The 26,183-nt window shown below is 37.9% G+C and overlaps 1 protein-coding gene across 1 annotated transcript; it reads right to left on the bottom strand.

Annotated features, from left to right (window-relative positions):
- Window positions 1-1,101: 1,101 nt before the first annotated feature.
- Window positions 1,102-25,959, bottom strand: irf9 (interferon regulatory factor 9). The gene is given in 11 exon segments (XM_039691168.2): window positions 1,102-1,184; window positions 1,186-1,299; window positions 1,421-1,533; window positions 20,395-20,799; window positions 20,918-20,980; window positions 21,084-21,153; window positions 21,334-21,473; window positions 22,407-22,584; window positions 24,112-24,234; window positions 24,697-24,753; window positions 25,820-25,959. Coding segments are annotated over 10 exon segments (1,284 nt in total). The 5' UTR covers window positions 25,820-25,959; the 3' UTR covers window positions 1,102-1,163.
- Between the last annotated feature and the right edge of the window lie 224 nt (window positions 25,960-26,183).

Here is a 26,183-nt window from a genome sequence, read left to right as displayed (position 1 = left end):
GTCTACCAAAGGAAACAAATACTAATTTTCCTAAAATGTCAAATACCTACTTCATTCATTGTAGTGTCGTCATAGGTGGAATTTTTATCCAATTTGGGAGTGTATTTTCTGAATTTCCTCTGGTTTATATCAAGTTTTGTTAAGTTTAAACATTATGTTCAGGAGAGGTGAATTCGTGAAAAATGTGTAGCAGCAGACTAAGTTTTAGATCAGATTAAATTATGCTTAAATCTTTGCAAATAAAAATTTCCATCACTGTCCCTAGCAGCTGTTTATGAAATTTGGTAAAGATCAGACCAATAGCCTAGAATGAGTACAATTTTTTTATTTTATTTTTTTGTATCAAAATGGAGAAAAAAATGTAAAGCCTTTGGTAGGTCGTTGACTCAGGGATTCAGGGGGAAAAAAAATAAATAAATTCTCAATATTTCCAACACATTAATTGCCTTGTTATAATGCCCACACACTTTTAGGGGAAGATGATGGTGAAGAAAAAGAAGTATAAAGAGGGTGCTTGACTGGATCACTAAAAAAGATGCATGACACCCCTGATACTTGCATGATTCAATGTTTTTGTATAGCTATTGATGACTAAAGTTGGCATGAGCTAAAACAAGTAGCCTCACACTGCTTAGTCGATAAAATCTAAGAAAAGCTTTCAGTTTATGCCTTTACGATTGAGACAAGGCAAGTGACAACAACATTTATTGCCATTGATTGATATAAAGTGACAAATACAATGATACATTAGCGTTATCGTAAGTTATTTCAAACAATCCTTGGTGTCTGAAAAGCTGAAAAGTGTTTAAAATGTCTTGAAATGAACTGGTAGCCTGGTATGACAACATGGGAAATGAAAAGCAGTGTTGACCATCTCCTGATTCTGGTAAACTTCTGCTAAACGCCGTTGTTCAAGACCACTCCTCAAGCCCCAGTTGGCCCGCTTTGGACCAAGGTATTCAGCTTTTGGCTGACATGCCTATTGACTAAAGATGTCTCTTTGTATTACTTATAAATATTTAACTGCTATATATATTTAAGCAACTAATAACTGCAGCATTTCCACTAACAGTAATGTGTTTCTACTAGTTGTCTTAAGCCATTTTCCTCTTCATTTTGATCCTTAATGTTTAGAATGCTGTGAGTGATATCTTAGAGGTTTGTTACTCCGATACTTCAACAAAGGTTCAGAGTCACTTCCCCTGTAGGAGACTGGCTGGCCAAACATTTGAGAATTGCAATAGGGTCTCTTAGGGTCTTGACCTCTTCTATCTGCAACTCAACCCATGGCAGAGAGATCTGGAGAGAGAAAAAATCAAATGAAAAGTGCTCCCAAAACAAATGTATAAACAGAATTTTTTTTTTCACTGTACATGTCCCCAAAAAAATTTTAGCATCTACCTTCCTATAAGGTATTTACCTTAATGATGATGTGTTTATCAGAGATGTTGTCTCCATCATACAGTTCTTCTCCGAAACACAGCATGATCTCACTTTGAGGTTCTTTTCCTCCATTGCGGAAAGCATCCAACTCTGAGAATAGGAAAGAAAATCAACTGGTCAAAACTTGGTATTACTGTATATAGAAGACGAAAAGAAACATGACATTATGTTTACACTATATTATAGCCGGAGGAGAACTGACCCATCGTTTTTTTCCCTCCTGTATCTAAAACCAACCTTTTTTGTTTTATTTCTTGCCACAATTGTCTCTGGCTTGATCATTGGGCAACTTCAAATAATTATGATCTACCAGTCCAAATATGATCTAAATGACTGAATGTCCACACTGTGTATTGCAACTGTATGTTTAGGTCTGATTTGTGTGTCTCTTGCCGTTGCGTTGGTATGCCTACACACCAAAAACAACAACAGCAACACGGAGGTGTTGGGAATACAGCTGTTGTATTACAACATGTGTAGCCGGTAAGGGTAACGGCACACAAAACTCATGGTTCGGTATGTACCTCGGTTTTGAAGTCATGGTTCGGTGTGGATTCGGTACTGCAGGGGGGAGGAAACTAACCATAAAATGTCTTCTTTTTCTTTATATTAAACTGTGGTTTAATGAACAAATGGTGTCTGTCATTAAATTAATTAAATTACAATTAAAGGTTAATAACAGAGCCCAAAATATTGTTATATTATTTAAATTCAGTTACTGCTTATTACTGCTGGGAGCCCGTAGTCAGCTGGGGCTGAAGAGTAAAGATCATCAGAAAAGGCCATATCCAGCTAACAATTTGCCATTAAAGGGATACTCCACTTTTTTTGGAAATACGCTCATTTTACAACTCCCCCAGAGTTAAACTGTTGAGTTTTACCTTTTTTGAATCCATTCAGCCGATCTCCGGTTCTGGCGGTACCACTTTTATCATAGCTTAGCAATAGCATACATCATTGAAGTGCACCATTAGCATTTCTCCCAAAAAAAAGGACCAAAGTGTTTCGATATTTTTCTTATTTAAAACTTGACTCTTCTATAGTTACATCGTGCACTAAGACAGACGGAAAATGTAAAGTTGCGATTTTCTAGGCTGATATTGTTGGAGAATTCTGCTTGTCCTATGTACATGTGAAAGAAGCGTGCATGTGATGTAATGCCAAGCAGAAAAAACTAGGTCATAGGGCACATGAGGACAGGGACGAGAGAGTGGAAAAGTACCCAGGAAACACTTGTAGCACAGATGCAGGTGTTGGGAGGCACTGTCTGGGAGAGAAACAGACTGTATACAATGTAACAATGTGCCACAGAGAAAAGCATACTAAAACAAGGAGCCCATTGTGTAAAAAGATACTAATACAGGAGCCCATTGTGTAAAAAGACACTAATGGACTATGTGCACATTAGCATATGCTAGTTCCGGCTGCGAAACCGATATGGGGTGTCTAGTTTCCGGTAGCCTGATGGACGACGTAGAGGATGTATGTTTCTCCAGATGTCTTGAACATTTGCCGAATATTACAGTCGATTATGTTCATCGACTGGCTAATGATTTTCCTCCAGCTCCCCAGAGCAAGAGAGAAGGGGTTTAAATATTACATTTCTCAGTATTTGCATCATTTTGAAGGGAACGTTAAGTCACAACAACATCCATGCTCAGACTGATCTCATGAAATTGCGTATGTATGACACGTATCACGTATTTTTGGCATGCTATCAACACGCATAATCTCTTTTCAGCGTGTTTATGAATACCGTTGACTTAACGTTATTACTGTATATATATATTCATATATATATACCCAGATAGCAAACTGACATTGAATCAACGTGGAAATATGACATCGAAACAACGTTGATCTGACATTGTTTTGCTCATTGAATTAACGTTGAACCAACGTCAGATGCGTCATTCTTTCAAAACTAACGGAAAATCAACTTGAAATCAACGCGTTGTTTCAACGTTATGAAAGCAAACCAATTTTCGATTTCATTTAGCTTTGAAGAATGCCGCGTCTGACGTTGGTTCAACGTAAAATCGATGAGCAAATCAACGTTGTTTCAATGTCATGAGAGACGTCGTTTCCACGTTGATTCAATGTCAGTTTGCTGTCTGGGTATATATATTGCATATGACCTACCTCAACCCCATCCCTAAACCTACCCGTCACTCCTACCATCCTAGGAAAAAATATCGCTCCCCAGATGTAGATCTACATTTTGTTTTGTTTCGCTCGGACATTTGACGGCGTGTACATACGCGGTACACGTGGAATCACTCGGACATTAATGTTGCCATGCTACGCGCTCAAGCTATGCTATTTGGTAACTGTTATGTTATCTCTCTATACATTATAAAAGTCGAAATCATGTGTTAGAAAGTGCATTTTCCAGAACAGTTTGTGTTAGCCATTGTTTCATTTATGATGTTCAGAGGCTATGTTGTTGACAACCACTATCTATATAGAATGTCATTATATATGTCAGTGTTGACAACCACTATACATGTCATACAGGGAGTAAAGGTATCCGACGTTGGTTCGTTCGTTATCAAGTTAGGCTGTTTAACTCATATTAGGCTGTTCACACATATTTCCAAACAGGTCTCCCTTGCAAAATAGGTTCCAACCCCAGGGGCTTCTCCTGGTTAAACGGTATAATATAATAAATAATTAGTAGCCTAAAAACTTCCTTCTAGTTGTCATGTATACGCAACGCTCCACTCTGTAAAGCGACTGCTTGGGTGCGGTGACAAAATGTGAAATATCGTTTACTTTTCACAATGCAGCAGCGCCTGGCTCCACCCAAATATGAGTGAAAACTGTGTTGGTTGACTTGACAATGAAAAAAACGAACATAGTTTTAGACAAATATATTTAGATAGCTAAGCTTTAGATAGCCGGTCCACTGATGTAGGATGTAAACAACGGCAACCGGAACCGAAGTACCCAACATCTGCCCTCAAGGCGGAAGTTAGCATTTTTCTCGTGCACAGAGTCAATACAGGAGCCCATTGTGTAAAAAGATACTAATACAGGAGCCCATTGTGTAAAAAGATACTAATACAGGAGCCCATTGTGTAAAAAGATACTAATACAGGAGCCCATTGTGTAAAAAGACACTAATACAGATGTCCATTTTTTTAAAAGAAAAGATACGCATGCGCAAAGAAGGTTGCCCCAATTAAAAATAAAATGATGATGCAGGTGTTTTTAATCTGGGAGGAGTAATAAGGAGGAGCAAGGAGAGAAAAGATAACAATTTGAGCGCTAATTGGGTACCACAAGGTATAAGAAACGAGTGCAGACCATTGTAAGATCAGATGCTTGGCCACATCTCACTTTGTTGAACTGCTCAATAAAGTTAATTCTCCTGAGACCTGAAACTTCGCCTCTGAAAGGTTTTTGAGACCTGAACCAGATTTTGATGACTTGATTTGAAGACTTAGAATTTGCCACAACAATATGCAGGGAACTATACTCTCATTCCTGCGTAATAATCAAGAAACTTTACTGCCGTACCATGAGTGCAGTGCAGCAGGCGCGATGATTACAGACTTAGTCCTGGGCACGTTGGAAGCTGGGCACTGTTTTCAGGCGCTGCGTCATAACATTGCGCCTGCTGCACTCATGGTACGGCAGTGAAGTTTCCTGATTATTACGCAGGAATGAGAGTATAGTTCCTAGTCATATCAGCCTAGAAAAAAACACATTTACATTTTCCGTATGTCTTAGTGCACAATGTAACTATAGAAGAGTCAAGTTTTAAATAGGAAAAATATAGAAACACTTTGGTCCTTTTTTTGGGAGAAATGATAATGTTCTTGTGCACTTCAATGATGTATGCTAAGAACCGGAGATCGGCTGAATGGATTCAAAAAAGGTAAATCTCAACAATTTAACTCTGGGGTTGTAAAATGAGCGTATTTCCAAAAAAAGTGGAGTATCCCTTTAAGTTATGAAAACATTCAAAAAGTCCAGGTTTTTTATATATGAAAGTTTTTCCTTGTTTATGTGAATGTTAGAGGCCCTGTTTCCACATAATATTAAGAACCGTTTTGGTTGACCGGATATAGACCATCTTTTTTCAAAAGCTAACAATTTGACCATCTATGGGATATACGAGGTAATTGATGATGAAGAGTTGATTGGCTAGATTTTTTGAACGTGCTCCTCCCGAACTTTATTAATGAAAAGTAATTAAAGGAACCACACTAGCCAGACGGAATTTAAACTTTGTCGGCTGAAGACCCAAGTTTGTTTTGAAGACGAAAAACGTACCAAACACAATGTTCCTGATCACAATTCCTGATTTCTAACACACACTCACCGCGTTTGGCTGGTCTTGTGGCATAAGGACAAATTAGTATCACCAGTTTACCTATGCTGCATGACTTTGAACTGTGGCGGACACTAGATTACCCAGAGGAAACCAACACTGACACAGGGAGAACATGCAAACTCCGCACAGAAAGACTCATGGCTCAGTTGGGACTCGAACTGGGGACTTTCTTGCTGTGAGGTGAGAGCTACTGCTACCCACTGAGCTGTCCTGCTTATATATTAATTTTAATTATATATATATATATATATATATATATATATATATATATAAAAAAAAAAACAATTAATTTCTTACAGCCACAGGTAGAAAAGTAACAAACATCAAGTTCCAAAAACTGTGTTAAGATACATTTTTCAGAGTGTTTACATTTTCCCAGAGAATACAAGTTTCGAAGTGCATTAAAAGTTTGAATTATAAAATAAACAGATAAGACTTTACGTTAAGGTTTACATTTTACTGTAGCAGTCAAGTCACCTTTATTCATTTTGTTTATACAATGCAGATTTTTTTCAAAGCAGCTTTACAGTGATAACAGGAAAATGATTCAATGATGCACAACAGGGCAGCTCTAAAAGAAAGTGTCATTGCTCAGCTTAAGTTAAGTTGATTCAGTTCCGTTTTAAAGTAGTTCATTTCATCAATAAAGCACCTCTGCAGAAAACAGTGATGTCATCGTCCAGCTCAGTTCAGTTCTCATTCAACAGCGTCTGTGAAGTCAAATCAATAATATTGTTGAAAATAAAATGTCCCCAACTAAGCAAGACAGAGACAACAGTGGCAAGGAACCCAAACTCCTTCAGGTGACAGAATGAAGAAAAAAAAAAAAAAAACTATGGGAGAAACCAGGCTCAGTCATGTTCTCAGCCAGTTCACCTCTGACAACAAATGAAAACTGTGCGATTATGATTCAGTCTACATCACAAGTCAGAATCAGATTGTAGATTGTGGATGCAATGTGGAAGCATTCAAATATTTCATCCAGTTCCTTTTATTTTAAACTGTTAAGAGTCTCTGGGAAGTACAGTCCAAGGTAATTCCCATCTGTTGTTCCCAAGTGTTATTTTACATTTAATTATCACGTACCTGAGATGAATACTAGTTAGACCTTCCTTTATTTGTAACTTTGTTATATTGTATTTATCTATGCTTGCAATTAATGTATTTGTTACTGACTGTTCACACATGCCTTTAATAATGTTTGAATTTTCTGCTGTGGTATCGGAGTACTTAAAGTGTGCTTTAAGTAATAAATGGATCGCAAAGTTACCCCCACACCCCCCTATCGTTAATTTCTTGCAGATCTAAAATCTGATAAGATCTGATCCGTAAGTTTTGTGATCTGTTAAACCACTGAACAACAGATGAAATGCTGTTACAAAAGGGAAAGTTCAAAGTCCTGAATGCTTAGTGTAATGCATTAAGCCAGTTTATTATACTTGCTTGCCTGTATATTTTATTTGCATAACTTGCATTCATTGTTTGTTCCTTATGCAACATCTTCTGACTTTATGTTATCTTCTCTTGAATTCTCTTTAATGATAGTAACATTTAAAACATGAACGTCCAACTAAAACATTACAAATATTCATTCCATGACTGATGTAGAAATAATGTTTTTGTGCTAACGTTTTGAGAATTTTTTTAAGACCAGATGACTATGAACTTTGCAGTTCTCAAAGTATGAGTTTGTTCATAACTTTGAGAGAACCTTGCCAGAATGCTAGCCAAGGTTCCGAGAACGTTCCGTTAGCTGGGAATCTGCTAAAACAAGCGACTAATATTCCAAAAACATTCAGCAAATATTAATCATAACGACTTTTCAAGAATGTTGTTTTCTCTCAATGTTATGAGAACATTTAATTAGCAATACCATTTTAAGGATGTTCTATGAACATTGTTCTCACAATGTTTTCTTTCTACATTATGAGAACATTCATCAAGTAAAAATTACATCGTAAAGTCATTCCATGAATGTTGTAAGAACATTTTTCTACATTGCTAGAACGTATATTATTAATACAATTAAAAGAACGTTCCATAAACATTATTTTAAGAACGTTTTGTCCTAACATTTACATAACAATTAAAGAACATTAGTGAAATTTATGGGAACATCTAGACCTAACAGACCAGTGTTGTATTCGAGAGAGACCAGCTCACTCGAGACCGAGACCAAAGAGAGTCGAGTCCGAGTCGAGACCAGAGAGGTCGGATAATCTAAGGTTGGGTCTGAAACCAGACTTAAAGATATCTTTAAGAATATTTTAAATATTTGGTGGTAACAATAAAATTGGCACCATACTCACGTAAACCAAATATACCGTGGAATCATGTACACTGTAATGGTAAAAAGGCCACATAGTGGTGTAAAGGTAATTTTATTACAATTATGACTTAAAATTATTACAATCAGTAAGTTCTATTTCACATAACATTACTGCACATGACTTCTTATATGCAAACTGAATTATGGATGATAAGGCAGACATTTTCGATACATAGTTGAGCTAGACGCTTCACATCACATCTGACCTGGGTCTTGCTGCATTTGCGCGCCGCAAACGTTATAGTCTCAAGTCATCCGCAGTTGCGGACAAGAAAGTCGGCAATCATTGGACGTTTCAATAAAACAATTTAAAGAAATATTAACATACAGCAATAATCATGACATATTTTGAATGGGACTCGAGTGGACTCTAGAATAAGTCCGAGTCCTAATATGTTCGAGTACGAGTCAATTCCAAGTCAAAATGCACACGAGTCCATGACAAGACCGAGACCATTAAAATATGGACTCGAGACCGAGTCCGAGACAGAGTCTCGAGTGCACAACACTGTAACAGACCCTAGCCAGTAGCAACCTTCAACTTCTCCCACCAAATGCCGTCGTGCTATATCCAGATCTTCAAGCAGAACTGGAAGAAATATATTGAATGAACAGTCCACAATCTCCGATCTGGAATCATAATCCCACGTTTGGCTAGAAGAGAACTGCCCCCGACTGAGCCTGGTATCTCCCAAGTTTTGGTTTCTTGCTACTGTCGGCTTTGGCTTGTTAAGTTGGGGACACTCAATATTCAGCAGTATTATTGGTGTAACTGCACTGACACTATTGGATGAGAACTGAGCTGGACCGATGACATCACTGTTTTCTGCAAAGCTGCTTTATGCTACAATTGAACTCATTTCATAATTGATGAGCTTTACACAGTTCTTAAACCGAAAACAATGAACCGAATAATGACAATACCCTGTGTTTTTTAGAGTTGCTTTACAGAAGAATGGGCTCTACGCATGGCGGTATTTCCGGTGAAGGTGTAAAGATGCTCGATAACTTCCACCGATCGTAGAGTCCATTGAATACAGAGAATTAGGGCCCAAGCCCTGAAAGGGCGAAGGCCCTATTGTTTTCCTTGGGATTATTTTTCTTTACTATTATTATTATTATTATAATAATTATTATTTTACTACCTTTTGGGCACTTTTGGGGCCCTTAACGTGCTCGAAAACTCTTGAAACTTTGCACACGGGTCAGAACCCGCGGCCATCAGAGCCGGGCTGAAGATGGTACCCGGGCGTGGCAGGGCAGCTCGTCAGCGCCCCCTGGAACGGGGTCCGAACACTTGGTCCATAACTCAAACACGCTTGTATGTAATAATATGAAACTCGGTACACACGTTGATCTCATCGTTTCATCTATACCTCGCGCTCTTACTTTTTACCCCAGCCCAACAGGAATTTGGCTATTGAGGTTTGTTTGTAAAACGCTCGCAATGGAATGTCAAATACTCCTCCTAGAGCTTTGATCCACATTCGACGAAACTCGGTCAGCGTGAAGTCAAGACATTGAGGATGAAAGTTTGCGAGGGGATTTTTTATATCTCGAACGGTTTGTCCGTGGCGAGGAAACGAAATCATGGCGAGAAACGTGAAACAGGAAGTGTGTTATAACTTCAGCATACATTAACTGATCTTGATGAAACTTCAGCAGTGTGTTCGCTGTAAGAGGACGATCACATGGATGTGACTATTGTGAGTCAAAGTTATAGCGCCACCAACTGGCAGCAGGAAGTGTGTCACTTTCAAAATGCTTAGATATCACCCTTTTATTTTTACCCGATTTGCTTCAAACTTCATATGTATAATGTAAACATACGGCAGATGTAGACCTGTGAATGGATTCTTGATATCTTTGAAACTGTTGCCGTGGCGACGCATCAAACTTTACCCTTCTTTTAGGATGCTTTTAGGATGCTTTTGAGACCCTTAGCATGCTTCAAATTGCATGAAACTCGACAGACACATCACATTTATTAGCCAGTAGACATGTGCAAAGTTGCAGAAACGGGCGTGGTGAGGGCTCAGTAGCGCCACCTTTTGACAAAAGTGGGGTGGTTAGTTTTAACTAGAGTTACAAAAATTGGTATGTATATTGTACTCCTCGAGCCGGACAACTTTTTAATTGACACTTATTAGCTAGGACCCACAGAAACTCAGATATTTTTGTTTGAATATGGCCACTCTGAGCCTTTGGCTGGCTGGCTGGCTGTCTGTGTGTGTGTGTGTGTGTGCAGGGGGAGGGGGCTTAACCATTTCACTGCTGTGTGTATGACCTGCATAAAGAAAATACATTTCTCAAGCCTGGTATTTTTTAAATAAGTTTTTATTTTTATTTTTTATAAGTAAAGGCATATAACTAGTTTAATTGTAGTGAATTGACAATAGTTTTATATAATTAGTTTATTAATCAGATTAACTTGGTCAATAAACTTGGTCTGAAAATTTGGTCCATAAATTAAACACACTTGCATGTAATAATATGAAACTTGGTACACATATAGATCTCATCGTTTCATATATACTTCACACTCTTACTTTTTACCCCAGCCCAACAGGAAGTTGGCTATTTAGGGTTGTGTTTAAAACACATGCAATGTAATTTAAATTATTGCTCCTAGAGCACTGAACCAAATTCGACGAAACTCGATCAGCGTGAAGTCAAGACATTAAGGATGAAAAAGTGCCACGGGATTTTTGATATCTCGAACGGTTTGGCCGTGGCGAGGAAACGAAATTATGGCGAGAAACATGGAACAGGATGTGTGTTATAACTTCAGCATACATTAACTGATCTTGATGAAACTTCAGCAGTGTTTTCGCTGTAAGAGACCGATCACATGGATGTGACTATTGTGAGTCAAAGTTATAGCGCCACCAACTGGCAGCAGGAAGTGTGTCACTTTCAAAATGCCGTGGCAACGAAACAAACTTTAACATTATTTTTTGATGCTTTTGGGACTCTTAGCTTGCTTGAAATTGCTTGAAACTCAACAGATACATCACATTTATTAGCCAATAGACATGTGCAACTATGGCAAAAGATTAAAGTAATGTCAAAAAAGTAAACACTAAAAGCCTCATATCTTCTAAAAATGTAATTATACATCATTTGTTTCTAAATTAAATTATACAAATATTATAACTTGGTCTTGCTCAATCTGAGCCTGCTGTCTTTGCCTGTCTGTGTATGTGTGTGTGTTTGTAGGGGGAGGGGTATTAACCATTTCACTCCTGTGTGTATGGCCTGCATAAAAAATAAATGCCTTAAGCCTGGTATTTTTTTAAATAAGTTTTTTATTTTTTTATAAGTAAAGGCATATAACCAGTTTAATTGTAGTGCATTAATAGTTTTATATAATTAGTTTATTAATTAAATTAACTTGGTCCATAAACTTGATCTGAAAATTTGGTCCATAAATCAAACACACTTGCATGTAATAATATGACTTGAGTGTTAATCACATCATGTTTTCAGTTTGAATATAAAATATATAAATTATGTAAAAAAAAATAAAGTTGATCCAGCTGGAGCGCAGGCTGAGAATAGCGCTGTCATGACTGGATCAGAGATCATCAGTCATGCCTTCTCATACCTAATGCCGAGTTCAGACTGCATGATTTTAGCCACGATTTTGCCTCGCCGACAGGTTTTGAGAAATCGCCGACAAATGCCCGAAATCACAGGCAAATCGGCGCTCGTTCACGCGAGTGACAATCACGCAGTGTGAATAAGCAAAGACGCGAACTGAGAGAATCACCGACGAGTCGCCGACGCCCGTGAGATATTTGGCATGCTAAATATCTGGACCTGTCGGCGATTCAAAATCCTGCTGTGTGAAAAGTGTTTTGACTGAAAACTACATCGGCGATCACCGGCAGCCAGTGAGAGAGCAAGATACAGAGCAGCAGGGAGTTCGGGGAGGAGTTATAGATCACATATCAACATGATATGGCATTGTTTCAACAAAAAAAGCTTCTTCTCGGTCTATTTGGACACAATAAATGGAAGAAAAATTAGTAGAAATTTGGCAGGAGCACTCGTGTCTGTTTCACCAGCTGTACCACAACCGGGTCGAAAAAAAAAGTCTCACGTGAGAACTCCGGTCTTGCACGTGTGGTGTCGCGCGTTGTTTCCTTTTCATATCTCACGCGTGTTTGTTGTGAAATGTAGTTTGCGCGCAGCGTGCTAGACAGAGTCTGTCGGCGATTTTTCTAAAGTCATGCAGTGTGAAACCTTCTGTCGCCGATCCATCGTCCAGTGTGAACACAGCAGCGACTGAATGCTGGCCAAGATAGTCATGCAGTGTGAAAAGAGCAGCGACCTGACTACTTTGAAAATCGTGCAGTCTGAAAGAGCCATTACGCGCACACCACGCCCACTTACATCAGATCACATCAACATGTCAGCCGGAGGGATAACGAGGGTCGTCGTCGCTTTTGGATTCAAGAATTTCTTACAACAAGATGGCAAAAGAACAGCGCTTTGCAAGACATGCAACGTTAAGATCGACAGTCAGATGACAACCTCCAATTTCGTCCGTCATTTGAAGAGCCATATTCTGCCCAGTAAGTGCTTGTCAATTTGTTAATGTTATCTGGTTAGCTCGTTCGTAGTTAGCTAACGTTAGCTAATGTAAGTTAAAGGAGAACTCCGGCGCAAAATTACACATTGTTACCTAGTCAACCGTTATCTGAGATTTGTTTTCATGACTGCCGAATGTAAATAGTTTTATCTATAAAAACAGTTTAGCCTATAAGTGACGTCCGACATTCTGCATATTGTGTTATTTTGTTAAGCCCCACTAAAGGCATAAAAAACTGTAAAGCACAATCAAGTTTTCACACTATATTCCAAGACTTCTAAAGTCATTCAATAGCTTAATGTGTGGTAAAATTAATATTTTAGTCTCTAAGTTAAAGTTAACGGAAAGTCATCTCGCCTCAGTCATTCTCCATGCATCAGCATTAGCGCGTCGCGTTCGGTTGCGACAGTAACACGACGACACTCTCTTCAAGATCAATGTTCCCAATATTATACTTTCTTTGTAGATAAGGCATAAAGGTCTATGATTTGCATAAAATGACTATCTTGCTGGAGTGGAGTTTATTGCCCTTTAGAATACACTAAGCATTAGTGCTGCACGATTAATTATATCGCAGTCGTAATAGCGATCTCAAACCTATGCAATTATATAACGCAAAATGCCGCGATTTTAAATGAAATAAACAAAGTAGGGCTATTAGCGCAGCATCTCTTCTTTTTTGTCATCCTTTGACTAGTGTTACAAGATCCCCCTCTTATTGGTTCAAATGCCTTTTCGCATTTTGCACGACAAGAAGTGAAAAGCTGCCTGTGAGTGCCCTAGATTAGAATAGATGAGACTCGCATAATGCGCATGCACTGACCGTGTGCCAGCCCAGAATAAACAGTTCTCTTTCGAGCTTGAACGAACAATAGCACACACAATTATGCCAAAATGTGAGAGTTGTGAGTTGTGCTATGAGGCGCGTGTGAGATCCGCGTCTCGGCAACGGGTGCTCTTAAAGGGCCAGCAGCGAATAAAGCGTTCTTTCAGTAAAGTTAAAAGAACAAAGGGAAATTAGAAAATTACTCACTGATCTTGAGTAAAGAACTTTTGTAGCTTTAATAAGGATTATTATATATATAATTTATGATTCAGGCAGCGCAGACTGTTTGATAACTTTATTCAATTTCTGTACCTGTTAAGACAGGAAGGGCACAGGTAAATATGTTTTTTATTATGGGTTTATGTGGGGATTGTTTGAAGTTCACTTAATTTAAAAGCTGTTATATATTTTTTTTAAGCCTAATAATTTTTTAAAAAGTTGATGGCTTTCAATTGATGGAATCACTGTAATGTTGGTTTGGTTGATGGTTTATTGATCATTATAGGTGTTATCAATCATTTATTGTTGTTGTTGTTTTTAGTTTGAGTTGAGAAATAAACATTAATCTGTGTGTGCATTTTACTTTAGAACCAAGCAAGTTGGACTCATGAAACCATTTTATTATATCGGAGTCGCAAATCGCAATTGCAATATTGGCTCAATAATGGCAATATGACATTTTCCCAAATCGTGCAGCCCTACTAAGCATAGATTATAGATACCATCCCTTCGCTATGTTCTTTTCAATGTGAAGCGTTGCGTGCTGTGACTTGGTGTTGCTTCAAGTGCATCGTTCTGCACACGGGATGCGCATGATTGCTTATAATACTTTGGGGAGACAAGGGGGCGTGGCCTAAGGGAATATCACTCGTGATGTTAAGTGATGTTACCCCGCCATCGCTGATACAACCTTTAGCAGTCATGTTTTTGCTTCTTGAGAGAGAGAGAAAGTGTGTGTGTGTGAGCAGTGGCGGTTCTAGGCGGGGGCCTGGGGGGGCCAGTGCCCCTGCGACAACAAGCTTGGACCCCCTTGTGGCCCCCCTAAATGTGGAGTCAGTGTGAAATATTTTTTTTATAGTGTGTCACGCATTGAGCATGACAGTCACTCGTTTCAGTCTTTTGTCTCACACTCCCGTCACACATTGTATTTCTCATGCGGAAAAACTTAATAATATATTTAATATACGCAATTTCTCTGGCCGCGCCGCTCTCACGTGAGAATCAAGCGCGTCTCGCCTGGAGTTCAGCAGTCGACCCTGCTACGCATCAGCCAATCAAAAAAAGAGAAGTGCTACTTAATAGCCAATCAGAAAAGGGCACTATTGTATCTGGGTAAAATTTAACGCAACAACCAATGAAAAAAAGCATATCCTGGAATTGTTCATATGATTCTGTTACAACATCTTCCGAAAGTTTCTTCACCCGTCCCACAGATGAAACTAATCACTGGAGCTCCGAACATCACTTGGAGCACGGAGTAAGTCATGATCTCCTGTTTTAATGTTACAACAAATTCACAACTTGTTTGACAAAAACTATGACAACTTGACTGATGTAAGATGAATCTTTCCCGTAGCGTAAGCTAGCTTACGCAATGCTCGTTCCCTCATCTAGAGAGAACCGAGGTTACGTTAGGTAATCGATTCGTTTCCCATTTAATTAGTATCAGTCTGTAACTTAGACAACAGTTTTACAGCCTGTTCACTGACAACACCTGCTCAGAACAAGTAGTCTAGGCCTAGTCATCTTATTACACGAATCACGATGACTGACATATTGTCACATTATAAACATCTCTCTCTCCAAATAGGCTTAATAATTTTATTAGCACTAGATAAATTAAAGTGTATTGCATAGTCGATATTATAGGTCACTTTTAAAATCATGTCATATTTTATAATTATATCCTGGCCAAGGATGCATTAATTATTGCTTCTGTCTTTCAAAGATGTCAGGAAAAAAACAATTATAAAAAAGCTCATTCACCCTGAGAGGAAAGCCCCCTAAAAAGGCCAGTTTAGAGGATAATTTGCTGATCTTTTTGCAAAAAAAAAAAAAAAAAAACCCACAAAAATCGTAGATTAATTTGTCAAAATTATATATATATATATATATATATATATATATATATACATACTGTATATTCAATGTAAAAAAATAAAATGGAAATTCAAATACAGACTGATATATGTAATGCAAATGTAAAAATATAATGCAAATGCAAATTGTTGGATAATTATAAACATGGTATTTTGCTTATTTATGCATTCAGTGCAGTGCAGAAAATGATAAGGTCTAAATGTAACTGGCCCCTCTAACAGTACAACTGGCCCCAGCTTGGCCCCCCCAGTTGAAATGGTCTAGAACCGCCACTGTGTGTGTGTGTGAGAGAGAGAGAGAGAGAGAGAGAGAGAGAGAGAGAGAGAGAGAGAGAGAGAGAGAAATGTAACAAAGTTTAATATTGTTTGTAAACTGTGTTTGAGAGAGAGGAAGGTGTTCAGAGAGTCTGTAGGATGTTAAGCTGTTATTTGTTTTATGGACTCAATGTTGAAAATTTAAAACATTTCAAACACACTGTTGGCAGAAGTGAAAAATAAATAATTTTATGAAGTTACAATTTAGTTTGATTCCATGGTGTATTTTACTGAACATGAGTATTTACAATGCAAATTATTGTAATTTACTGGCAAATACTTATCTTGTCTTTTCATTTTATTAAGATCAGATTCTGCATGTAAAATTAAAATAATAAGGTGACTTGACTTGCACTTGACTTAACCTACTACAAGACTTGACTTGACTTGACATAGCCTGTGACTTGACTTGACTTGCCCCCCCCCAAAAAAATACTTGGGACTTACTTGAGACTTGACGGTTAAGACTTGAGACTTACTTGAGACTTGCGTGACCTGCGCCCATCTCTGCTCTAAGTTTTAAGACAGTTCAAATGGAAGTTGGGAATTATGTGTTGTTTGAATAAATCTCCTAGGAGAAATACATCAAATTACAACGCATGTGTTTACCAATCACCACCATACTCGGTGTGCATGAAGTCAAGACATTGAGGATGCTCAATTCCGGACGGATTTTTGATATCTCGAACGGTTTGGCCGTGGCGAGGAAAATAATTTTATGACTAAAAAAGGACACATAAAATGTGTTAACTTTGCTCGTTTTACCTACAGTTACAAAACATGCCACGTATATTGTTCTTGTCAAGCCGATCAACTTTCTAATTAACAGTAAGAAGCTCAGACCAAAAGAAAGTCAGATATTGCAGTTTGGATGTGTATCTTGTCTCTATCAGTGTCTGTATGGGGAAGAGGGAGGGGGGGGGGGGGTTGCTGGTGTCTGCGTTTATGTGTGTGTGTGTGTGGCTGACTGTAGATTTTTTCTGCAAGTCCTTATCTTTTTGCATAACAATTTTGTATTTTTTTAAATGACAAAATATGCATATAACCCTAATCTTTTAAATGTATAGTTTGCTTTAAATAAAAGTAAGATAAATTGGTAAACTACAAATTGGTAATTGAAGCTGAATGAATTTAAAATTAATGTGCTATATTTCAATACATTTGCTTTCCTTAATATTGTAAAACACTAACCTCATTTATATGTGTGTGTGTGTGTGTGTTTGTATGTATATATATTTTGCAAAGCCCTCACTGATGCAAGCTCTTCTGCACACTTCTCTTCGACAGTCAATGCGGAGGTTAAGTTTTTGCACGTCGTGCAGAATAACCCTCTTTATATATATATATATATATATATATATATATATATATACTTAAAAAAGCGGGGGTTAAGTTTTTGCACGTCGTGCAGAATAACACTAAAGGCACCATATATATACTTAAAAGTGGGGTTGTTAGTTTTATCTACAGTTACAAAAATCGGTATATACATTGTACTCCTCAAGCCGTACAACTTTCTAATACATAGTCATTAGCTCAGACCAAGAGGAAGTCAGATATTTTGGTCTGAATATGGTGAGCCTCTCTCTGAGCCTACGTCCCTGTATGGCAAGCCCTTTTAACATTTAAAAGCTAAGTTTGCCTGTCCGGAATTAACATTGTAGATATCAACAAAGTCTTTCTGTCTAGTCGTTACACTTTGGATAGTTTGTATTATCATTTAAGATATCTGTAACATAATTGTGACTAGTCGAAATGACAGAGTATGGCAAGCCGTTTTAACATTTAATCATGAAAGGGCCAAAGCCTTCGGCACCGCCACCCGGGTGCCTTTAGGTAACTAAAGGAACCGGGGTTGCGGTGCCTCCGGCTTGGGCCCGCCATCGCTGCTCGCAGCTATATTTTATATTGAATTTTATACTCCATACCATGGTTATACTAAAGAAACGTTAGTCACAAAAACAGCTAAAACAGACACCCCTCATTGTGTTTATGCTTCTTTTTCAAATTATATTAAATAAACATAACTATATATAAAATGACATCTAAACGTATGAAAGTTTTGTTTCAAAGACGGAAGGACAGTAAATTTTGAAGACTCTGCCATAATCCCATTTTCCTCGGTTTTCCACCACTTTAATCTCCCCAACCGGAAACTGAAGAGCATCCTCGCGTCAAATGCGGAACTTATGCATGCATATAGCCCATTGAAATCTGTTTGTATCACTGACTTTCCTGTTATCACAGTACAGCTTCTTTGAAACAATATGTATTGTATAAGGCGGTATATAAATAAAGGTGATACAGGCTCCACTGATCTTATAACTCAAAGAGGTACGTATGTAGATGAAGCAGACTAGCAATGCATGTTGTCTACTACAACATCTGATGTATTTCATGGCATGAGAAAGTGACCAAAGCAGAAAAACTATGCAAATTAAAGCAGTAAGATTAAAACGCATTTCTGGAAATTAGATTTGAAAAGGATTTCAAACCAAATAGCTTGAAATGGATTTGTTAAAATTGCTAGATTTTCACACTTGCTAGATACGATCAGATTCCAATCAGATAAGCACAAAAAATTGGATTTGGACTGGCAGTCTCAACAGGGCGTAGTCTATAGGACTAAAAATTTATGGAATTACTTTATAGCAGAAAGGTGAGCACTATGACCAAAATCTTGTGCCACAAAGATGGGTTATCCTCAATCACAGTAGTGGCACAAATCAGGATTCTGCTGACGTTGGTATGTATAAACCAATATTCTCCACTTTTTCTATCAATGTCAACACCATGCAAACACACCATATTACCAAAAACAAGCTCAACGGCACTTCAGACAAACTCAAACGCTTCAAAACTTTCAGTTCTTTCCTCTGCCCCCTCTACTTCAACCTGATGACTGCTAATTTTTTAATACAAAGAACACAAAAAATAGAAAAGCAAATGCCATTATACTTTATAATTACAGTATGTATAATTTATTAGACAGAACTTTAAAACAGAGATAGTAAACTATTGGCAAAAGAATGGGAGCAAACAGAAAAACTAAATTAAAAAATGTCAAATATCAGCAATCAATATCATCAATATTTTGTCCCTGGCAATATATCATTTGACCACTATTTAGGAGCTGTTATAACACTCTTTAAAATAAAGGTTCTTTATTGGCATCTATGGTTCCATGAAGAACATTTAACATCTTTCCTATGGCTAAAAACTTATTTATAGCCTAGTGGAAAAAGGTTCTTGAAAGTCCAATTTTCTTAACACTAAGAAAACAGTAGTCGATTGTCGAGTTCACGCGTGCGATCATTGGTGAATATCATCTCAAAGTACCACTGTGTGGTGTTCTGAGAATATCAGCTCCAAATGGATAGTTCATCCAAATCAGATGTTGAATACACGGAGGAGGTTTGAGATAATATCCACCAATGATCGCGCGAATGAACTTGACAATCGACTACTGTGGGCTACGACCGAAAACAGGAAGCAAATGTGGTATGTGAGCTGGCTGGATTAACATCATTTTTGTTAATATCTTTCACATCTACTGCGGTCAGATTGACCGTGGTCACTCTTAGGCCGTGTGTCCACCAAAGCGATTTTCCACGCGCCTGGCGTATGTTTTCAATTGTTTTCAATGGGAGCGCCGCGTTTTTTAAACGCCGTGGGCGTACCGAGGTGCAGAGCGTTCTTTTTCTCGCTGAAGCGCCGAGCGCCCAGCGTTTTTACTGGTCGCTGGGAGTTGAAAAATGTTCAACTTTGGATAAAACGCAGCGCTTATCACTGTCACATTTTACCCAGCCGTCCAATCACAGTGGAGGAGGGGCGGGACCAAACCACACCAACCAACTGTCACAACATTCAAACTGCTGCATATATTGCGGATCATAGCAACGAAACGTCTCAACAGAAACCCGCTGCGCTTCCAAAGCGCTCTCAAGCGCCCAAAGCACGGCGTCTTCAGCAGAGCGTCTAGCGTTTTCAGCTGGATAAAAACGCTTTGGTGGACACACGGCCTTAATAACACCACTCACATGGCTGTGCACTCGTAATGACAAATCAATGATGTTAAGAGGCTTAAAAGCAGGTTTAGAACTTGCCCCATTGAAGTCAACAGGGTGCGAATTTTAAAAAGACGATAACATGGTGTAGGTAACAACGATTTTTGTCGTTTTTGTCTGTACTGACAGCACTCCAAATGTACAAAAAAAAAAAAATGAGCTCAATGTTAAAATTGACCGGAGTTCTCCTTTAACAAATATTAATAAATGCTCTATACGTGCAGTTTATTATTAGGTCATGCTAATGCAGTTAATTAATGTTAACTAATAAACCTTATTGTAAGGGTTGATGGAACATAGAAATTTAAGTTGACCGCTCAAGTAATTTTTTATTCTGGGTTTTCCAGTGCAAAAAATTTGCTTGTGAAACACTTACCCTGTTTGAATGTATCCATGTTGAACAGCTGGGTAAGCTCGCCTGCCCTCTCCATTTTACAGGGTCCTGTGGTGGTGTTGTGCGGTCCTCTCCAGAACACCCGCCCCTGACAAAAACGCTTGGCATAGATGCCTCCTCCTGTCAAGGTCAGCACAACTCCCCGCTCCATGAAGGGCAGTAATTTTTTAAGATCATTCAAACGTGGAGCAAGGATGGGGTCATCAACCAGGTCTAATGGGGGCTCTGGGAGAGGGATTCGATGGAAGCAAGGGCCGCTCAGAGACGGTGGAGACGGAGGGACAGGTGACGGAGGTAGGTAAGCAATCCGAACATCATCACTCCTAACTTCTCGCCACAGAACCTCCTGACCAACGTAGTGCACGGTTATGTGAAAAGTGTTCAGCACTGAAAAAAAACAAAAGTGTTTTTAGAAACCATCTGCTGATACTTTGGTTAAACATGAAATATATTTAGATCAGATTTGTTCTACTTAATAAATGAATCAAATTGTATTTTTAGTTACCCCTCCTTTCTTCAGACAAAGGCACTGTTTCGATTGTAAAGTTTAACTGGATATCTTCAGCACCTCAAGAAAGTGTTAAATAACAATAAGTCAGTTATCCACTTTGCATTTTTAACATCAACATTGACCGAAGTCGAAAACTTATTGAGTAAAAACAGATAATTACTGTCACTCTTTAAGAGGATTGTCTGCATCCCGATCTCACTTCCTGTATGTGGTACAGTTTCCTGTGCGCTCTGTTAAGATCAGAAGTGGAAATAGTGCTCAATTCATTGTAGACTCTGCTAACTGGAATGTAAAATGTGTTTGTTTTGCTTCTGTAAGGCCGGCTTTTTCTAATTAGCATGCATGTTGCAAATAGCATCTTAATTAAAGTTTGAACAGCATAGCTCTTCAATGATTAGTTATGTTTTTACCATGTTGATGGGCTGGAACGCAACAACCTCCTTTTTGATCTTTTTGCATTCGACCTCCTGATCATGCTCAGATTCGCTGTGTCTCCTCCTGATGCTTCTCGCTGCTTTCTGTCCATTCTCTTTTTTTACTTTCACCCCTCCTATGATGAGAGGAAAATGAAGTAAATAATTAGTACACAAAGTAACTCCTATACGTACGTACTCACATGAATGTTTGCTGTTCTTGTAAACTGTAGGAATGGGCAAAACTTCAAATGGCATTTTTTATAGTCAATGTTTGATGTCTAAGAAAGCTTATTTTCTCAAAAATATAAATATAAAAAAATATATACTGTAATATTATTAACATTTTTATTATTATACAACATATTATAATTATATAGTAATTATTATACAAAATATTAAAGGACACTTACAATTATTGTCATTGAGCAAAGTACAAATACAAAGCCAATGAAATGCAGTTAACATCCAACCACCAGGATGCAGAATAAAGTAGTAATCATTCCAAGTAATGCAAAAAAAGTGATTGAATATAACCACACATATGCATGTAGGTAAGGGTGGACTGTTCACAATGTCTTTAGAATAACAAACTCTCAGGAGATATCTAGAATCTAGAAAACGCTAACTATATAAACTGAAACGAGAACTGACAAGGGACTAAACAAAACGGGGAGTATGAATACAAGTCGAGCATAACTACTGACAGGTGATAATTATATACTACTATAGAAAAACATCAGATAAACACTCCCCTTAAATCCTCTGGCTCCAACACACCTGCCTGTACGTTTCTAGTGGTCCTAAAGACCTTGATAAGCTGGTTCAGGTACGTTTAATTAGGACTAGAGCTAAACTCTGCTGGATAGTGGCCCAGGACTGGACAACCCTGGTTTAGACCAATCAAGCCTCATTATGGTGTGAACATGCTAAGGAGTTTTGCAAATTTAGGGATTATTTTGTGTTGAAATGTATGGGGGGCATGAGAGAAAGAAACTGAAGGTGTAAAATGCGTGAGAGTTGGCAACCCTGCAATGTTGCACACAAAAGTTTCCACATCTATTTGTTACCTTGTTCTTCTAGTGGTACGAGGCGGTACACTTTGTAGGGTTCTGAGATGTCCAGCTGTGATCTTTCAACGACCTCACTAAACTCTGGACTTTTGTTGAGGGCACAGCGAAGGCGAGTCTTCCAGGATGCAGGGTCATTTCCATTCTCCAAAAGCTTCCCTTTAAACTCCGCCCAAGCCTTCAATCAGAAAAGTTCAAATTAATTTTTAAAAAATAAAATGTTTAATTTCATAATAAGTGAATTACTGCTCAAACTATCTTTCAAATAAATTATGACCAGTAATGTGCAAATTAATTATCATCAACATGTAATTCCACAGAGGTAGAAACAAACTATTTGATATACTAGCATATATACTTATATATATATATATATATATATATATATATATATATATACTGTATATATATATATACAGTAGGAGAGCAAAAGTATTTGAACACCCTGCTATTTTGCAAGTTCTCCCACTTATAAATCATGGAAGGCTCTGAAATTGTCATCGTAGGTGCATGTCCACTGTGAGAGACATTATCTAAGGCTATGTTTACACGGAAACGATTCTGAAGAGAATCGCAAAAGTGGCGTTGCGTCATCACTTTTTATTCTGCGTTTAGACGAGCGTTTTGTGTGGGAAATCCGGGTGCAAATGGTGACGCAAATGTGTGTGAAATTCAATGTAGTATGCACTTCAGGCGGCTAGGAGTGCATACTAGAACAACACCAAGTCCACGCGCCTGCATACAACCTTCACTGTCGAGCAGACTTTTGCGTTTTTACCGTTTACACGGGAACGCGGCGGTGGAGCGTTTTTAAGATTTCCACTCTGGAGGGTGGTTTCACTTTTTTGTGTTTTTAAGCCTCAAAAACGCCGTCGCCGTGTAAACGAAAGGCACATCCGATAAAATATTTTTACGTTTTCACCCGCGAGCGTTCTCGTGTAAACAGGGCCTAAAAAATATCCAGAAATCACAATATATGATTTTTTAACTATTTATTCTTATGATACAGCTGCAAATAAGTATGTGAACACCTGTCTATCATCTAGAATTCTGACCCTCAAAGACCTGTTAGTCTGCCTTTAAAATGTCCATTTCCACTCCATTTATTATCCTTAATTAGATGCACCTGTTTGAGGTCGTTAGCTGTATAAAGACACCTGTCCACCTTGTACAATCAGTAAGAATCCAACTACTAACATGGCCAAAACCAAAGATCTGTCCAAAGACACTAGAGACAAAATTGTACACCTCCACAAGGCTGGAAAGGGCTACGGGGAAATTGCCAAGCAGCTTGGTGAAAAAAGGTCCACTGCTGGAGCAATCATTAGAAAATAGAAGAAGCTAAACATGACTGTCAATCTCGCTCTGACTGGGGCGCCATGCAAGGTCTCACCTCGTGGGGTCTCAAAGATCCTAAGAAAGGTGAGAAATCAGCCCAGAACTACAAGGGAGGATTCGCTATTTTTTTGTGTCCATAGATGTAATGTTTTTTATACTGTGTAAAAACTGTATATTCTATCGCCTTACACTAACTCTGTCATGGTTCACGGATTCATTGACTCGCCCTCGCCATGTGTGTGCGTGTTAGGTGAATGGGCGTGGCTTTCAGAGTCCCCATGACTCAGTGTTCAGGTTGAAGTCCCCATCGGGATAGAAAAACATCATGAACACACACACACACACACACACAGAAATGTATATCCACCTTGAAAATAGCTGCATCTTCCTCACTTCGGAAATCTTGTTTTCCTGCATGTTTCCATGGGATACGAAACATAGTTTTATCAGTGTTGTCCCACACCAGGCCGTGATACTTCCCACTGTTCACCTATATCCCAAAGCACACACAAGAGAGAAACAGTTATAATTATTAATCATAATTATTCATATTTATAACCTAATTATGAAAATATTTACATAATAAGGTATTTATATAAAAAAGACTTGAGTAACTAAAAGAACTAAAATACATTATAACTAATTTATTACTAAACTACTCAAATTCCTTTTTTTACCTTGATAATACTGTCATCCACCTTAAATATATAAGAGATGCAACCTACACATGTAGCTTTTCCACAAATTGAGATAAATACTAAACATAAGATGCACGTCATACAATACAAAACACTGTCGTGGTAACACAGATGACACTAAAATAAGTACAATAAACTTTAATTTAACAGCATAAAGAAACATTATTTCAATGAAAAACTATCAAAGATTTTATTAACTCTGACACACTCAACATACCACACACACACACACACACACACACACACACACACACCTGTTCTACTATCCAGGAGCGCAGACGGCGCGTGGAGCGAATCCTTCCGGATGCCATCTGAAAGTACAGAGGTGGGTAGTACCATGTTATTTGACCATGTTATACCATCGGGAGTTGTGAATACTCTTCCAATAAAATTAGTTTTAAATTGAAGATGAATCTTTCATCAACACTCATGCAAACATAAAGAAAACAATTACTTTTCAAAATTAGAAACAATACATTTGTATTTTAATATAAATGCTACATAATAATGCCAAGTAATGATGAATCTAGTAATGTTAATTATAATAATAATAGCAATAAATAATAAATGTGATAATGTTTTTGATTGGTCAGACAAACTAATTAAACAACTTCTGATCAGGCTATACGAATGTGGATTACAGTTTTAATATTTACATATATAATGTATATGAGCATCTACTCAACAGTAGCCAACATAACTGATCAGTCTTTACCCTCTTCTAACCTGTTCTTGTATCTTACCTTATGAAAAATCTCAGACCCTCTTTTCTCTGGCTGAGCTTCTCATGACTCAGGACTTTTTTTCCCCTTTTTTTACTGTTTAAGATTTATGAATGTAAGTGAGTCAAGTTTCTGAAATGGACGTGTTTTGAGCCCCAATGAAATGAGATAATGCAGTTTTAGATGTGTTTCTGAGTTTGATCTTCTGAGCTTTTAGTTGTTATTAACAGTGATCAATGGAGCTCTTATTACACTTGACTAAAACAATAAAGAATTGTAATTACACACAGGTTGTTATTTAAATCTTATTTTGACTAACAATTTCCGCAATCACTTTCGTTCTTCGATAAAAATCGCTGTTTGGTTCCCTCCTTTGGTACGTTATCTAACTTAGTGCAGTACAGGCGGAGGTGCTAATGCTAACTTTATTAAGACGCAATCACAATACTTTTTGTAAACTTGAATAATGCTTAACGTTAATTAAAAATCAAATAGAGATACATTGTTTTTTTATATATATAATTTCAACAATTTCATATAGACTATCCACATCAAAAATCAATGTAGCTCGTTGTATAAATAAGTTTAGGCACAAAAACGGCATTTTTGTATAAACTTAAAATGATTATGTAGTTTGTAGTTTCGCTTAGCCTACCTTTAGTTTCGGTCGTCTTTATACTGTCAGCAGTTCTGGAGATCACCAAAGTCTGCCTGTCCAGCCCATCGCAGATGATCGCACTAGAAATTCCTGAAAGCGAAAACAGTAGAGCGTCCTGACCTGTTTGTGTAACTTTTGTAGGGGGCGCTCAGCGGCTCACAGCGTCGAATTATCACACTGTTCGTCATTGTACGGAATATTTTACATTATTCGTGAAATGTGTAAATATGTATGCCGAGGGCCTAGTAATCATATAAAAACATTGCTAACGTGGACTGTGAAATAATTTGGAAAAATTCCCTTTCCTCATTGTGACAAATGTCCTCCTAGGTAACACATGATTTAACGTGTGCCACGATCT

Source organism: Pimephales promelas, chromosome 17 (assembly GCF_988280905.1).
Source record: "Pimephales promelas chromosome 17, fPimPro1.hap1.1, whole genome shotgun sequence".
Taxonomy (NCBI): Eukaryota; Metazoa; Chordata; class Actinopteri; order Cypriniformes; family Leuciscidae; genus Pimephales; species Pimephales promelas.
The sequence above is the reverse complement of the archived record's forward strand: the minus strand, read 5'-3'. Positions and strand labels throughout refer to the sequence as shown.